General features: G+C 43.9%; 1 protein-coding gene across 5 annotated transcripts in view; it reads right to left on the reverse strand.

The window, feature by feature from the left end:
* Window positions 1-17,300, reverse strand: part of CRYZL1 (crystallin zeta like 1) — a 40,086-nt gene that overhangs the window by 14,243 nt on the left and 8,543 nt on the right. For all 5 annotated transcript variants that reach the window (XM_056559566.1, XM_056559565.1, XM_056559564.1 and 2 more), the window contains exons 4-7: window positions 15,803-15,875; window positions 15,550-15,594; window positions 13,830-13,898; window positions 10,340-10,473 (exon numbers count right to left, since the gene is read on the reverse strand). In XM_056559566.1, coding sequence (XP_056415541.1) covers window positions 10,340-10,473; window positions 13,830-13,898; window positions 15,550-15,594; window positions 15,803-15,875 — 321 coding nt within the window. The remainder of the gene's footprint in view (window positions 1-10,339; window positions 10,474-13,829; window positions 13,899-15,549; window positions 15,595-15,802; window positions 15,876-17,300) is intronic.

Below are 17,300 nucleotides of genomic sequence, written 5' to 3' on the forward strand. Positions count from 1 at the left end.
GATGTTCCTTAGTTATTCCTCCTGGAAATCTATGACTACCCTAAGGGTATGTTCACACGACAGATTCCAGTAGAAAAAAATTCAGCTCGGAAATTTTGCTACGTGAAATAGAATGGAATTTCCACTGTTCCACTCCCATAGAACAGATTTTCCATTACGGAAATTCTACATTCCAGATTCCGCAAAAAGAACAGGTGGATTCTTTTTGCGGAATTCTGTGGCAGAGACCCAATGAGACTCTGAATTCCTTCCGGAATCTGTGTGTTGAGCACAAGACATTCCGATATTATACAAAAATCTCGGAATTTCAGCAGAATTTCTGTTTTAACAACACAGCATTCTAATTCAAAGCCCCATTGACTTCCATGGGATTCCGCCAGGATTCCCGCAAAATTTAAAGAGTACCTGTCATCAAACCATATTTTCTAAAGTAACTAACTCAGATTATATTTACTAACTACTCCAAACACTCCTCCTGCCCTAAAAAAAATTCAGAGCATAAAAAAACTCATATCATACCTTTCCCCTTGCTCACATTGTGTGAGCTCCAGGCAGGAGAAAGTGGGCGTTCCCCAGCAGGGGCGACGTCACTGAAACCTGCGAGAGCTGTGACTCACCATGCCCGGCACGCACTTCCTTAGTTTGGACTTCTGCAAGTCCGGGTGGAGACCAAATTAAGTTTGGAAACAGAACAAAGCCACCTAGTGGACGTTTTTTCTATCACATTAAAAACATATAAAGGTTGAGAATTTTAACAGCAAGTAAATAGCAAAGTGTCTTATAATAACATAAGGAACAATATATTAAAAGTTTAGTTTCGTGACAGGTACTCTTTAAAGACATGTTCAATGTTTTTGCAGAATCCGGAAAGTAAAACTTCCACTGCTGAATTTCCCAAATTCTGCCATTTCGAATAGGACAGTGGAATCCCCTTTCTATTCAATGTGCAGTAAATTTGGAAGAATTTCCGGGGCAGAAATTTCGCCTTGTGAACATAACCTTAAAGGGGTACTCCGGTGGAAAACATTTTTTCTTAAATCAACTGGTGCCAGAAAGTTAAACAGATTTGTAAATGACTTCTATTAAAAACTCTTCCAGTACTTCTGTTTTGTCTTGTAAACAGTGCTCTCTGCTGACACCTGATGCCTGTATCAGGAACTGTCCAGAGCAGGAGAAAATCCCCATAGCAAACATATGCTGCTCTGGATAGTTTCTGATGCGGACAGAGGTGTCATCAGAGAGCACTGTGGACAAGACAAAAAAGAAATTCAAAAATAATAGAATTTCCTTGTTATGATTCGGCTAGCTGGATGTGGATCCTCTGTGTCAGCGAGGGATTGGCGTGGACCGTGTCGGTGGACCGGTTCTAGGGTTGCTACTGGTTTTCACCAGAGCCCGCCGCAAAGCGGGATGGTCTTGCTGCGGCGGTAGCAACCAGGTCGTATCCACCGGCAACAGCTCAACCTCGCTGACTGCTGAGAAGGCGTGGGACAGAAGGACTAGGCAGAAGCAAGGTCAGACGTAGCAGAAGGTCAGGGCAGACGGCAAGGTTCGTAGTCAATAGTAATAGCAGGAGGTCAGGAAACACAGTAATGGTAAACACAGTAGTAGCTTTCTCTAGGCACAAGGCAACAAGATGCGGCAGGGAAGTGCAGGGGAAGTGAGGTTATATGGACAGGGAGCAGGTGGAAGCTAATCAGACTGATTGGGCCAGGCACCAATCACTGGTGCCCTGGCCCTTTAAATCTTAGAGAGCTGGCGCGCGCGTGCCCTAGAGAGCGGAGCCGCGTGCGCCAGAACATGATAGCCGGTGATCGGGATGGGTAAGTGGTTTGGGATGAGATTCGCGAGCGGACGCGTCCCGCTATGCGAATCGCATCCCCATCATGAATGTCAGTGCAGTGCTCCCGGTCAGCGGGTCCGACCGGGGCGCTGCATAGAGGAGAACGCCGCGAGCGCTCCGGGGAGGCGCAGGGACCCGGAGCGCTCGGCGTAACATTCCTGTAGCATACCGCTGCTTATAAGTACTGAAAGGATTAAGATTTTTAAATAGAAGTAATTTACAAATCTGTTTAACTTTCTGGCACCAGTTGATTTAAAAAAAAAAAAAAAAACGTTTTCCACCGGAGTCCCCCTTTAAAGGAGATCTCTAAGTAGCTGATGGCGGTGGGGGGCGGGTCTGACCGCTGGGACCCACCCCACGATCACCAGAATGGGGCCCTGCGCTCAGTGAGGAGCGTGTGCTGCAGCTGGAACGCGTTCATTTATTTCAATGGAAGCATCATTTAATCCTATGGGAGTCCCTAACGGGCATCATCGGCGCTCCCATAGAAATTAATGAATCGCGTGTTGTCTACCAGCAGACAACACCATCACCTCAGTGAGAGCTCCAGAGTCCTGTCCTAGTGATCGCAGGGGGCCCCAGCGGTCGGACCCCCTGCGATCAGATACTTGTCCCCTACCCAGTGGATAGGAGATACGTTTTTTCGCCGGAATACTCCTTTAACCCCTTCATGACCCAGCCCATTTTCACCTTCATGACCTGGGCATTTTTTGAAAATCTGACCACTGTCATTTTAAACATTAATAACTTTGGAATGCTTTTACTTATCATTCTGATTCCGAGATTGTTTTTTCGTGACATATTCTACTTTATTTTATCGGTAAAATTTCACTGATATTTGTATCCTTTCTTGGTAAAAAATCTAAAAATTTCATGAAAATTTTGAAAATTTTGCATTTTTCTAACTTTGAAAGTCTCTGCTTGAAAGGAAAATGGATATTCCAAATAAATTACATATTGATTCACATATAAAATATGTCTACTTTGTGTTTGCATTAAAAAATTTACAAGTTTTTACTTTTGGAAGACATCAGAGGGCTTCAAAGTTCCGCAGCAATTTTCCAATTTTTCTCAAGATTTTCAAAATCTTAATTTTTCAGGGCCCAGTTCAGGTTGGAAGTGGATTTTAAGGATCTTCATATTAGAAATACCCCATAAATGACCCCATTATAAAAACTGCACCCCCCAAAGTATTCAAAATGACATTCAGTAAGTGTTTTAACCCTTTAGGTGTTTCACAGGAATAGCAGCAAAGTGAAGGAGAAAATTCTAAATCTTCATTTTTTACACTCGCATTTTCTTGTAGACCCAATTTTTTTATTTTTACAAGGGGTAAAAGGAGAGAAATCACCCTAAAATTTGTAACCCAATTTCTCTCGAGTAAGGAAATACCTCATATGCGTATGTAAAGTGTTCGGCGGGCGCAGTAGAGGGCTCAGAAGGGAAGGAGCGACAATGGGATTTTGGAGAGTGAGTTTTTCTGAAAGGGTTTTTGGGGGGCATGTCCCATTTAGGAAGCCCCTATGGTGCCAGAACAGTGGACCCCCCCACATGTGACCCCATTTTGGAAACTATACCCCTCATGGAATGTAATAAGGGGTGCAGTGAGCATTTACACCCCACTGGCGTTTGACAGATATTTGAAACGGTGGACTGTGCAAATCAAAAATTTTATTTTTCATTTTCACAGACCACTGTTCCAAAAATCTGTCATACGCCAGTGGGGTGTAAATGCTCACTGCACCCCTTATTACATTCCGTGAGGGGTGTAGTTTCCAAAATGGGGTCACATATGGATATTTATTGTTTTGCGTTTGTCAGAACTGCTGTAACAATCAGCCACCCCTGTGCAAATCGCCTCAAATGCACATGGTGCACTCTCCCTTCTGGGCCTTGTTGTGCGCCCCCAGAGCACTTTGCGCCCACATATGGGGTATCTCCGTAGTCGGGAGAAATTGCGTTACAAATTTAGAGGGTCTTTTTTCCCTTTTACCTCTTGTGAAAATGAAAAGTATAGGGCAACACCAGCATGTCAGTGTAAAAAATTTATTTTTTTACACTAACATGCTGGTGTAGACCCCAACTTCACCTTTTCATAAGGGGTTAAAGAAGAAAATACCCCCCAAAATTTGTAAGGCAATTTCTCCCGAGTGCGGCGATACCCCATATGTGTCCCAAAACTGTTGCCCTGAAATACGACAGGGCTCCAAAGTGAGAGAGCGCCATGCGCATTTGAGGCCTGAATTAGGGATTTGCATAGGGGTGGACATAGGGGTATTCTACGCCAGTGATTCCCAAACAGGGTGCCTCCAGCTGTTGCAAAACTCCCAGCATGCCTGGACAGTCAATGGCTGTCCGGCAATACTGGGAGTTATTATTTTGCAACAGCTGGAGGCTCCGTTTTGGAAACAGTAGCGTACCAGACGTTTTTCATTTTTTGGGGGGAGGGGGGCTGTGTAGGGGTATGTGTATATGTAGTGTTTTTTACTTTTTATTTTAGGTTAGTGTCAGTGTAGTGTAGTGTTTTTAGGGTACAGTCACATGGGCAGAGGTTCACAGCAAGTTTGCCGCTGGAAGTTTGAGCTGCAGCGCAAAATTTGCGCCATCTCAAACTTGCAGCACTCACTGTAAACCTCCGCTCATGTGAGTGTACCCTGTACATTCACATTGGGGGGAGGGGGCAAACATCCAGCTGTTGCAAACTCCGAGCATGCCCTTTGGCTGTCTGTGCATGCTGGGAGTTGTAGTTTTGCAACAGCTGGAGGAACACTGGTTTGGAAACACTAAGTTAAGTAATAAACTTTCAAGTGTTTTGCAACCAAACTTAGTGTTTCCAAACCAGTGTGCCTCCAGCTGTTGCAAAACTACAACTCCCAGCATGCATGGTCTGTCAGTGCATGCTGGGAGTTATAGTTTTGCAACAATTGCAACAGCTGGAGGCACTGAGGTAGGAAACGGACAATGTTTCCCAACTAGTGTGCCTCCAGTTGTTGCAAAACTACAACTCCCAGCATGCCCAGACTGCCAAGGCATGCTGGAAGTTGTAGTTCGGCAATATCTGAAGGATCAGATGTTGCCGAACTACAACTTCCAGCATGCCTGGGCATGCTGGGAGTTGTAGTTTTGCAACATCTGGAGGTCCACAGTTTGGAGACCACTGTATAATGGTCTCCAATCTGTGCTCTTCCAGATGTTAGAGAACTACAACTCCCAGCATGCCTGGACAGACTGAGCATGCTGAGATTTGTAGTTTTGCAACATCTGGAAGAGCACAGATTGGAGACCATTATACAGTGGTCTCCAAACTGTGGACCTCCAGATGTTGCAAAACTACAACTCCCAGCATGCCCAGAAAGCCAAAGGCTGTCTGGGCATGCTGGGAGTTGCAGTTTTGAAACTCTCAGAGGCAGCAGTGAGATCGCTTTACGGCGATCTCACTGCTGCCAATGAAGATGCTGCACTGCTGCCGGAAACTCACCTCCGGGACGCAGCGCAGCCGGGACCGCACGGAGGACGTCGGGACCGCACGGAGGACGCCGGGACCGCTCGGGACACCGCTCCGACGGGTAAGTGACGCCGGGGGACGGGACAGGGACACTTAGCAGAGCGGTGTGTGTCCCGATCCCCGTGATTGGGACTCACACACCGCGCTGCTAAGTATTCTGATAGCGAAACGCTGCTATCAGCTAGTCAGATTTGACTAGCTGATAGCAGCGATCGCTGGGGGGGGTGGGGGACGAAACCCCCCGTGGTCGCACGGTAAGATGGCTGGCTATCAGTGATAGCCACCATCTTTCCGGGCGCTGCGGGATGCCGCGAGTAGCGGCAGTAATGTCCATGACGTACCTGTATGTCATGGGTCGGGAACACCTTGCCACCCATGACGTACAGGTATGTCATAGGTCGGGAAGGGGTTAAAAGGAGTACTCCAGTGGAAAACTTTTTTTTTTTTAATCAACTGGTGCCAGAAAGTTAAACATATTTGTAAATTACTTCTATTAAAAAATCTTAATCCTTCCAGCACTTATTAGCTGCGGAATACTACAGAGGAAATTATGTTCTTTTTGGAACACAGAGCTCTCTGCTTACATCATAACTACAGTGCCCTCTGTTGACATGTCCATTTTAAGAACTTTCCAGAGTAGGAGAAAATCCCCATAGAAAACATAAGCTGCTCTGGACAGTTCCTAAAATGGACAGAGATGTCAGCAGAGAGCACTGTGTTCCAAAAAGAAAATAATTTCCTCTGTAGTATTCAGCAGCTAATAAGTACTGGAAGGATTAAGACTTTTTAATGGAAGTAATTTACAAATCTGTTTAACTTTCCGGCACCAGTTGATTTAAAAAAAAAAAAAAAAAAAGTTTTCCACCGGAGTACCCCTTTAACCTCTTCAGGACCCATGACATATGCATACGTCATGTCTTTTCCTGGTCTCCGCCGCTCACCCGGCGGAGATCGGAAGCGGATCCCTGCTGAAATCCTTCAGCAGGGATCCAGGGCAAACGCCGAGGGGGGCCATGTAGGCCCCCCATGTCGGCGATCGCCGCAAATCGCAAGGGAAATCGCCCTTGCGATCTGCGGCGATACCGGGCTGATCGGGTCTCTGGGACCCGACCGCCCGGTAATTTTGCATGATCCCGGCTGTCACAGACAGCCAGGACCATGCTAAAGAATAGGAGCGAGGTGGCAAGCCTGCCACCTCCTCCTATACCCTGTGATCTGTCGGTTAGTTAACCGACCAATCGCAGGAGGGGCGGCGGCTACTTCCTCCCGTCCTGCCCGGCCCCTTGAAGTCCGGAGAGGACGGGAGGAAGACCGGAGGACGCGGCGGGGGACGGGGGAGTGCTGGGGACCGGCCCCGGTACTTACCTCGTCCCTGAAGACCCGGATCCCGGCGAGGAAGATGGCGGCGGCTACAGGTGAGTACATCTTCAGCCTCGGTCGGGCCCTTTACAGCAATGCACGTCGCCGTAAAGAGACATGCATTGCTGTATTGGGACCCTATATACTACAACTCCCAGCATGCCCAGACAGCCCTTGGCATCTGGGCATGCTGGGAGTTGCAGTTTTGCAACATCTGGAGGTCCACAGTTTGGAGACCACTGTGCCCTTCCAGATGTTGCAAAACTACACATTCTCAGCATGCCCTTACTGTCCAGGCATGCTGGGAGTTGTAGTTCTGTAACATCTGGCCCTTCAGATGTTGCAGAACTACAACTCCCAGCATGCCTGGACAGTTTTGGCATACTGAGAGTTGTAGTTTTGCAACATCTGGAAGGGCACAGATTGGGAACCACTGTATTAGTGGTCTGCAAACTGTAGTCCTCCAGATGTTGCAAACTACAACTCCAAGCATGCTGGGAGTTGTAGTTCGGCAACATCTGGCTCTAAAGATATTGCCGAACTACTACTCCCAGCATGCCTGAGAATGTTTGGGAGTTGTGGTTTTGCAACAACAGGAGGCACACTGGTTGGGAAACATTGTCTGTTTCCTAACTCAGTGTTTCCCAACCCGTGTGCCTCCAGCTGTTGCAAAACTATAACTACCAGCATGCACTGATAGACTGTGCATGCTGGGAGTTGTAGTTTTGCAACAGCTGGAGGTCCCCCCTTTGTGAATGTACAGGGTACATTCACATGGGCAGGGGGCTTACAGTGAGTATCAGGCTGCAGTTTGCGATGCAGCAAATTTTGCGCGGCAGCTCAAACTCGCAGCGGGAAAATCGCAGTAACCCCCCCCTGCCCGTGTGACTGTACCCTAAAAACACTACACTACACTAAGGCTGGGTTCACACTATGTTTTCTCCCATACGGGAGCGGGGAGCTAAAACCTCGCGCTCCCGTATGTCACCGTATGCGCTCCCGTATGTCATTCATTTCAATGAGCCGGCCGGAGTGAAACGTTCGGTCCGGTCGGCTCATTTTTGCGCCGTATGCGCTTTTACAACCGGACCTCAAACCGTGGTTGACCAGTTTTAGGTCCGGTTGTAAAAGCGCATACGGCGCAAAAATGAGCCGACCGGACCGAACGTTTCACTCCGGCCGGCTCATTGAAATGAATGACATACGGGAGCGCATACGAAGGCATACGGGAGCGCGAGGTTTTAGCTCCCCTCCCGTATGGGAGAAAACGTAGTGTGAACCCAGCCTAACACAAAATAAAATAAAACATAAAAAACACTACATATACACATACCCCTACACAGCCCCCCTCCCCTCCCCAATAAAAATGAAAAACATCTGGTACGCCACTGTTTTCAAAATGGAGCCTCCAGCTGTTGCAAAACAACAACTCCCAGTATTGCCGGACAGCCGTTGACTGTCCAAGCATGCTGGGAGTTTTGCAACAGCTGGAGGCACCCTGTTTGGGAATCACTGGCGTAGAATACCCCTATGTCCACCCCAATGCAAATCCCTAATTCAGGCCTCAAATGCGCATGGCGCTCTCACTTCGGAGCCCTGTCGTATTTCAAGGCAACAGTTTAGGGTCACATATGGGGTATCACCGTACTCGGGAGAAATTGCCTTACAAATTTTGGGGGGCTTTTTCTCTTTTCACCCCTTATGAAAAGGTGAAATTGGGGTCTACACCAGCATGTTAGTGTAAAAAAATAAATTTTTTACACTAACATGCTGGTGTTGCCTAATACTTTTCATTTTGACAAGAGGTAAAAGGGAAAAAAGCCCCCCACAATTTGTAATGCAACTTCTCCCGACTACGGAGATACCCCATATGTGGGCGCAAAGTGCTCTGGGGGCGCACAACAAGGCTCAGAAGGGAGAGTGCACCATGTACATTTGAGGTGATTTGCACAGGGGTGGCTGATTGTTACAGCGGTTTTGACAAACGCAAAAAAAAAAAAAAAAAAAACACGTGACCCCATTTCGGAAACTACACCCCTCACGGAATGTAATGAGGGGTGCAGTGAGAATTTACACCCCACTGGTGTCTGACAGATCTTTGGAACAGTGGGCTGCGCAAATTAAAAATTTTGTACAGCCCACTGTTCCAAAGATCTGACAGACACCAGTGGGGGGGTAAATGCTCACTGTACCCCTTGTTACGTTCCTCAAGGGGTCTAGTTTCCAAAATGGTATGCCATGTGGGGGTTATTTTGCTGTTCTGGCACCATTGGGGCTTCCTAAATGCGACAAGCCCCCCGAGCACAATTTGCTCTCAAAAAGCCAAATATGACTCCTTCTCTTCTGAGCATTGTAGTTCGCCCGTAGTGCGCTTCAGGTCAACTTATGGGGTACCTCCATACTCGGAAGAGATGGGGTTACAAATTTTGGGGGGTATTTTCTGCTATTAACCCTTGCAAAAATGTGAAATTTGGGGGGAAGCACACATTTTATTGAAATTTTTTTTACATTTTTTTACATATGCAAAAGTCGTGAAACACCTGTGGGGTATTAAGGCTCACTTTATTCCTTGTTACGTTCCTCAAGGGGTCTAGTTTCCAAAATGGTATGCCATGTGTTTTTTTTTTCCTGTTCTGGCACCATAGGGGCTTCCTAAATGCAACATGCCCCCCAAAAACCATTTCAGAAAAACGTACGCTCCAAAATCCCCTTGTCGCTCCTTCCCTTCTGAGCCCTCTACTGCGCCCGCCGAACAATTTACATAGACATATGAGGTATGTGCTTACTCGAGAGACATTGGGCTACAAATATAAGTATACATTTTCTCCTTTTACCCCTTGTAAAAATTCAAAAATTGGGTCTACAAGAACATGCGAGTGTAAAAAATGGAAATTGTGAATTTTCTCCTTCACTTTGCTGCTATTCCTGTGAAACACCTAAAGGGTTAAAATGCTGACTGAATGTCATTTTGAATATTTTGGGGGGTGCAGTTTTTATAATGGGGTCATTTGTGGGGTATTTCTAAGATGAAGACCCTTCAAATCCACTTCAAACCTGAACTGGTCCCTGAAAAATTGTGATTTTGGAAATTTTGTGAAAAATTGGAAAATTGCTGCTGAACTTTGAAGCCCTCTGGTGTCTTCCAAAAGTAAAAACTCGTCAATTTTATGATGCAAATATAAAGTAGACATATTGTATATGTGAATAAAATAAAATAATATTTGGAATATCCATTTTCATTACAAGCAGAGAGCTTCAAAGTTAGAAAAATGCAAAATTTTAAAATTTTTCATCAAATTTTGGGATTTTTCACCAAGAAAGGATGCAAGTTACCAAAAAATGTTACCACTAAGTTAAAGTACAATATGTCACGAAAAAACAATCTCGGAATCAGAATGATAACTAAAAGCATTCCAGAGTTTTTAATGTTTAAAGCGACAGTGGTCAGATGTGCAAAAAATGGCCGGGTCCTAAGGTGTAAAATGGCTGGGTCCTTAAGGGGTTAAGGGGAATGCATGGCTTTACTAGAGTTTATACACAAAAATATCAACTCGTTTTTATACATAACCCAGAGCTCTCTTGAGTTTCCTGCCGCACATGCACTATAGAAGACGTAGTAGAGTAATACTTACGCTCGCTCCATCCAGTACCAGCACAAACTTTCCTTGCGCCAGGTGTGCCAGACTGTGCAGGGCGGTATAGACGCACAATCCATCTCGTATGGTTCCTGCCGCCTCCACGCAGCTCACCTTATCTGGTTTATGAACTAGTGAAGATAATGAGGCATATTATTATGCAGTATACATATTTTTTCTATGCACTAGATCAGTGTTTCCCAACCAGTGTTCCTCCAGCTGTTGAAAAACTACAACTCCCAGCATGCCCGGACAGCCTTTGGCTGTCCGGGCATGCTGGGAGTTGTAGTTTTGCAACAGCTAGAGGCACACTGGTTGGGAAACACTGCACTAGATATAGACCAAATATAAAGCATTTACAAATTTGTCTCCAAATTTTTGACCAGGTCCAAAACCAGAAGGGTGACGGCTGAACCTTTGTTTGTCTGACCGCTGTGACTCCTGATCCTGCCATTATCATGCACATTCAGCTAAGCTGAATGTCCATTGAGGCTTTCAGACACTTTCTGCATTTTTTTACCCTCATGGGGGTAGAAGGGACTTAATTTTTTTTTTTTTTTTTTTATACGCAGCCAATCCAATCGATGTATCAGGGTTTCCTAACCAGAATGCATTCAGCTGTTGCAAAACTACAACTCCCAGCATGCTCAGACAGCCGAAGGCTAGTTTATTCCAGTCTGACCACAGTGCTCTTTGCTGACACCTCTGTCCATGTCAGGAACTGTCCAGAGAAGGAGAGGTTTTCTATGGGGATTTGCTCCTACTCTGGACAGTAGCTGACAGGCACAGAGGTGGCAGTAGAGAGCACTGTGCCCAGACTGCAAACTTCCTCTGGAGCATACAGCAGCTGATAAGTACTTGAAGGATTAAGATATACATATATATATATATATATATATATATATATATATATATATATATACACACATACACATTATATATATATATATATATATATATATATATATATATATATATAGAAGTAATTTACAAATGTGTATAACTTTCTGACACCACTTGATTTGAAAACATTTTTATTACTCCGGAGTACCCCTTTAAGGATTTCATGTCTGGGAAAGACTGAGATGACCCTGGACAGGAAAGCAGAGGAGGATCTGGGGGTCCTGGAATAGGAAGCACAGGATACAGCCACAGATAAGGGAAAACAAGAGTCAGAGACACTGCTGACACACAGGAAGGATGAGATTTTACTTTCAGTGACAGAAAACAATGAGAATAAGTGATAAAAAGCAGCACATATGACCTGTAGTCTCGCCTTCCACAGATCTACTACAATTTATGTTTTGTACTTCATGCAATTTGATGACAACATTTCTAACTAAATATTAAAGAATAATAATAATATATAATATATATATATATATATATATATATATATATATATATATATATATATAAATTTAATTTTATATATATGGTCTAATAGAAGCGAAAAAAGATATCCACACTCACCGCCAGATTAAAGGAGTAGTCCAGTGGTGACTCAGTGGTGAGCAACTTATCCCCTATCCTAAGGATAGGGGATAAGTTGCAAATCGCGGGGGGTCCGACCGCTGGGGCCCCCTGCGATCTCCTGTACAGAGCCCCGGCAGCCCGCGGGAAGGGGGCGTGTCGACCTCCACACGAGGTGGCGGCCGACACGCCCCCTCAATACAACTCTATGGCAGAGCCGAAGCGCTGCCTTCGGCAATCTCCGGCTCTGCCATAGAGATGTATTGAGGGGGCGTGTCGGCCGCCGCTTCATGCGGGGGTCGACACCCGTTATCTGGCCAGAGAGCCGGGGCCCCGTACAGAGAGATCGCAGGGGGCCCCAGCGGTCGGTCCCCCCGCGATCTCAAACTTATCCCCTATCCTTAGGATAGGGGATAAGTTTTTCACCACTGGACTACCCCTTTAATGACTTGATCCTCCTAAGTAGAGCAGCCGGCAGGACCTGGTGACTGGTGTTGCAGAGCGTTCAGAGGCTATTACCAGCAATTTCGCGCACAAAGCGATTCTTCCGGCCTCCCAAAAGACACGATTTGTGCGCAAAATTGCCAGTAATAGCCTCTGGACGCTCTGCAACACCAGTCACCGGGACCCGCCGGCTGCTCTACTTAGGAGGATCAAGTCATTAAAGGGGTATTCCAGGCCAAAACTTTTTTTTATATATCAACTGGCTCCGGAAAGTTAAACAGATTTGTAAATTACTTCTATAAAAAAAATCTTAATCCTTCCAATAGTTATTAGCTTCTGAAGTTGAGTTGTTTTTCTGTCTAACTGCTCTCTGATGACTCACGTCCCGGGAGCTGTGCAGTTCCTATGGGGATATTCTCCCATCATGCACAGCTCCCGGGACGTGACATCATCATTGAGCAGTTAGACATAAAACTTCAGAAGCGAATAACTATTGGAAGGATTAAGATTTTTTAATAGAAGTAATTTACAAATCTGTTTAACTTTCCGGAGCCAGTTGATATATATAAAAAAAGGTTTTGCCTGGAATACCCCTTTAATATGGTGGTGAGTGCGGATATCTTTTTTCGCTTCTATTAGACCATTTATGTGACGCATTTATGCTTCACTTTATCCTAGTCTTACTACCAACGACTTACTACTTTTACACAGTCTCCATTATCGCTATCCTTCCCAACACTTGGGCTCTCCGAATACTGACATACTGTATTGACCCTTCCGTTACCTGCCTGGACAATAGTGGCACCTAGTTCATTACTTTCCACAATAGATATATATATATATATATATATATATATCATATTTATATATTTATTTATTTTATAAAAATGTTTACATAATACACATTATATTAAGGGTAAAAACGACTGTTCATCGAGTAAAATTTAACAACAAATGATTCAGACTCTCCTGATATGGAATTAATTCAGTCATGTTTGAACTTTTTGGTCAATAGTTGTATAGCAGACCATCCGTTCAGGAAAGAACTTATTGTCCCCAAATGATATTTCAGAAATATCTTTCAACCTTCACCTGGTATCCATGACCAGGCATGCCCAGTCTGAACAACTATAACAGCAAATACAGATAATTCAAGGGTCATTTTCACCATCAATCTACTTCTAAGGCAGTGTTTTCCAAACAAAGTTCCTCCAGCTGTTGCAAAACTACAACACCCAGCATGCCCGGACAGCCAAAGGCTGTCCGGGCATGCTGGGAGTTGTAGTTTTGGAACAGCTGGAGGCACTCTGGTTGGGAAAAACTGCCCTATTGATCTCAATAGCCCAAGGCTGTCCTGGCATGCTGGGAGTTGTAGTTTTGCAACAGCTGGAGACACACTGTTTGGAAAACACTGTTCTAAGGTGTATGGCAGCGAACTGGAACCTTGCTCCAGGTGAAGGAAAGTATTGCTACTATTCTGTCTCTGCAGATCCAGATCAGCAATGCAAACACTGATCATGTGAATCTGCAAATACATGTTGTATAGACAACTACTCTCCGTACACCGTACCTAAATGATGTTCATGTACCCAGATGACGTCACAAAGGCCGGACTCTTCAAAATCAAGAGGCAAAATTCCTTAAAGACAAAAAAAAGTAAGACACTTAATCTAAATGTCAGTCCTTGTTCTTCCCCCCTTTAGGCCATTTTCACATGGCTAATTTTTTGCACAATGACCATCCGGACATGCTGGCGCTAGGACCGCTCAGAAATGCGGCGTCCCCATAGACTGCAACGCATTTCCGAGTAGATTCTACAGGAAGAATGGACATGTCTATTTTTTCTGCAGAGACCGGAATTTGAATTTTTCGCACCAGATATTTCCAGCGGGAAGATTCTGTGGCGTACACAGTACAGGAGAATCCCATTGAAGGCAGAGTTCACATCACAAGGCACAGATACATTGGTAAAATTTCAGAAGCCGGTGTATCTGTGCAGAGAACAGTAAGGGCTCCATTCAATTCCATGACCCAAATGTATTCAGCCACGTGTGAACTTACCCCTAGGCTATGTTCATATGGCGAAATTTCTGAGTGGAATCCTGTGGAAAAATTCAGCATGGAAATTCTGTTTCAGCAGAGTCCCATTCTTTTCAATGGGATTCTACTGCACTGTGCACACTACGGAATTTCCGTAGCGAAAACATCTGCTGCAAAAATTCAGATTCCGACCTCCACAGAGAGAATTGACATGTCACTTATTTTTGTGGAATACACTAGGAAATGCATTGTCGTCAATAGAGACTTTGCATTTCAGAGTGGTCCTAGCGGGTCTATGTTCTGCTTGCGCCCGCTGTCTGACAAATGTTCGCCATGTGAACACAGCTGTAAAGGGTACCTTTCATCAAAAAAAAATTTGGATATATTATAGGTTAATGTATGTAGAATAACTTTACAATTGCAGGTTATTAAAAAATATGATTCTTTCTTTTTCATTTTCCACTTTCTCCCTACCAGTCCTTTTTATAGATTTCAGACTCATGTGGAGTCCTAAATCTCAGACTGCAGCCAGGACACAGACAAGCTCAGCTGGCAACTCTGAATATTCTCCTCTCTGTTTACAACTGCATGTGCAGAGAGAAGAAAGATCGGAGCTCAGATAGTAAAATGAATGAGGGCATGCAGTAAGGCAGTCAGGAGTATGCCCTGCTGTGCTATGAGCACAGTGCTGGCTCCTGCCTGTCTGATTGACAGGCAGGGAGCAGTGCTGAGCTTGTCTGTGTCCCGGCTGCAGTCTGAGATTTAGGACTCCATAATGAGTCTGAAATCTATAAAAAAAAAAAAGGACTGGAGACTAGGGAGACCTCTAGTGGTCATTTTTTTCAAAGTGGAAAATTAAATAGAAAGAAGCTTTTTCTGCATAAATTAATCTATAACATATCAAAAGTTTTTTTGATGAAAGGTACCCTTTAAAGTCTATAGTAAAATATTGTAGTCAACATACACAGAATTTAGATTTTTTTTCTAATTTTGGAATCAGTGATGTTTCTATCAATGCAAAGCTTGTGTTTGCCATTTGTCCTACTGGCTTCTCTATAGTACCGTATTTAAAAAATATGGTTTGAACATAAAAAAGTGCAAAAAAAATAATCTCTGTGTTGATATAAAAGTGATGAAACCTCCACAGACGTGTTCAATAGGCTATAAAATCACCAGAATTGCAAAAGATTTCCGTCAGAAACATCTGAAATGCAGAAAAATAAAGTGTGTTTACATGATTGTGTACTTACCTACAACTTCATCATCTGGTTTAAAGAAGGATACCTTAGGCCCCACTAGAGTAAATAAAAATAAAAAAAAAAGTTTTTAACATTTTTGAAGACCCAGGAGCGAATGGAAGGAGAAAAGGATATATAATTATTTATTTATTCATTTATTTTTCGGTATTGTAACATCCCTAGCCATAACCTTGCCAATTCCTGAGGGGAAAAAAAATTACAAATCTGTTATATCTTCATATTTATAATTTCCATCACCACTTACCTTCCAAGATTATCCCAGCTACATCTCTTCCCACTGGTACAAATTCCTTGCTTTGATATAATGCTGAAATTAGCTAAATACGGAAAAAGATAGTAAAGATTTACAGAAATTTGGCAACAATTACCGTACATATGATATAATCTGTATACACACCGTTCGTATACCAGGGCAATGTTAAGGGGTACTCCCGTGAAAAACTTTTATTTATTTATTTATTTATTTTAAATCAACTTTAAACAGATTTGTAAATGACTTCTATTAAAAAAATCTTAATCCTTACAGTACTTTTTAGGGGCTGTATACTACAGAGGAAAGGTTTTTCTTTTTGGATTTCTCTTTTGTCACGACCACAGTGCTCTCTGCTGACCTCTGCTGTCCATTTTAGGAACTGTCCAGAGCAGGAGAAAATCCCCATAGAAAACATATGCTGCTCTGGACAGTTCCTAAGGTGTCAGCAGAGAGCACTGTGGTCGTGACAGAAGAGAAATCCAAAAAGAAAAGCATTTCCTCTGTTGTATATAGCCCCTAAAAAGTACTGGAAGGATTAAGATTTTTTTTTTAATAGAAGTCATTTACAAATCTGTTTAACTTTCTGGCACCAGTTCATTTACAAAAATAAATAAATAGATAAAAGTTTTGCACGGGAGTACCCCTTTAAACATGCACCATTATAAAAACAAATCTTCGAAGCTTCTACTTTAGAAGCTATTATACAAGGCAGTGTTTTGCAACCTTGGCGCCTCCAGCTGTTACAAAACTACAACTCCCAGCATGCCCGGACAGCCGAAGGCTGTCCGGGCATGCTGGAAGTTGTAGTTTTGCAACAGCTGGAGGCACCCTGGTTGGGAGACAATTTGTTACAGAATTTTTAATCATGGCAGGACAGGGGGTGGGGCTTAAAAGGTCTCCCAATTTGCTATTCAAATGGCGATAAATATGGTGACCACTTTCTACCCAAAATTTCTGTTTATGGAAGTGATATAATGTGGGTTCAATATATATGGGGCGGGTGGATAGCATTACTTCAGTAAATCCCTTCCACCAACCCACTGCAGCTTAGCCACATGGAGACCATTTTGGGGGGGTTTATCAAAACCTGTCCAGAGGAAAAGTTGCTGAGTTGCCCCTAGCAACCAATCAGATCGCTTCTTTCCTTTTGCAGAGGCCTTGTTAAAAATGAAAGAAGCTATCTGATTGGTTGCTAGGGGCAACTCAGCAACTTTTCTTCTTGACAAGTTCTGATATAAATCTCCCCCATGTGACTGGACCACATGGAATGCTGGGAAAAGTCAGAGACAACAGTAAAATAAAAAGACTTGCACTATAGCACTTCTGAGTCCTGTGCATGAAAACAGGGCAAAGCGGCGCCCGGAGGTAATAGAAGCATATTATACAGTGATCCCTCAACTTACAATGGCCTCAACATACAATAGTTTCAACCTACAATGGTCTTTTCTGGACCATTGTAAGTTGAAACCAGACTCAACATACAATGCTA

This window comes from Hyla sarda, chromosome 2 (assembly GCF_029499605.1).
Source record: "Hyla sarda isolate aHylSar1 chromosome 2, aHylSar1.hap1, whole genome shotgun sequence".
NCBI lineage: Eukaryota > Metazoa > Chordata > Amphibia > Anura > Hylidae > Hyla > Hyla sarda.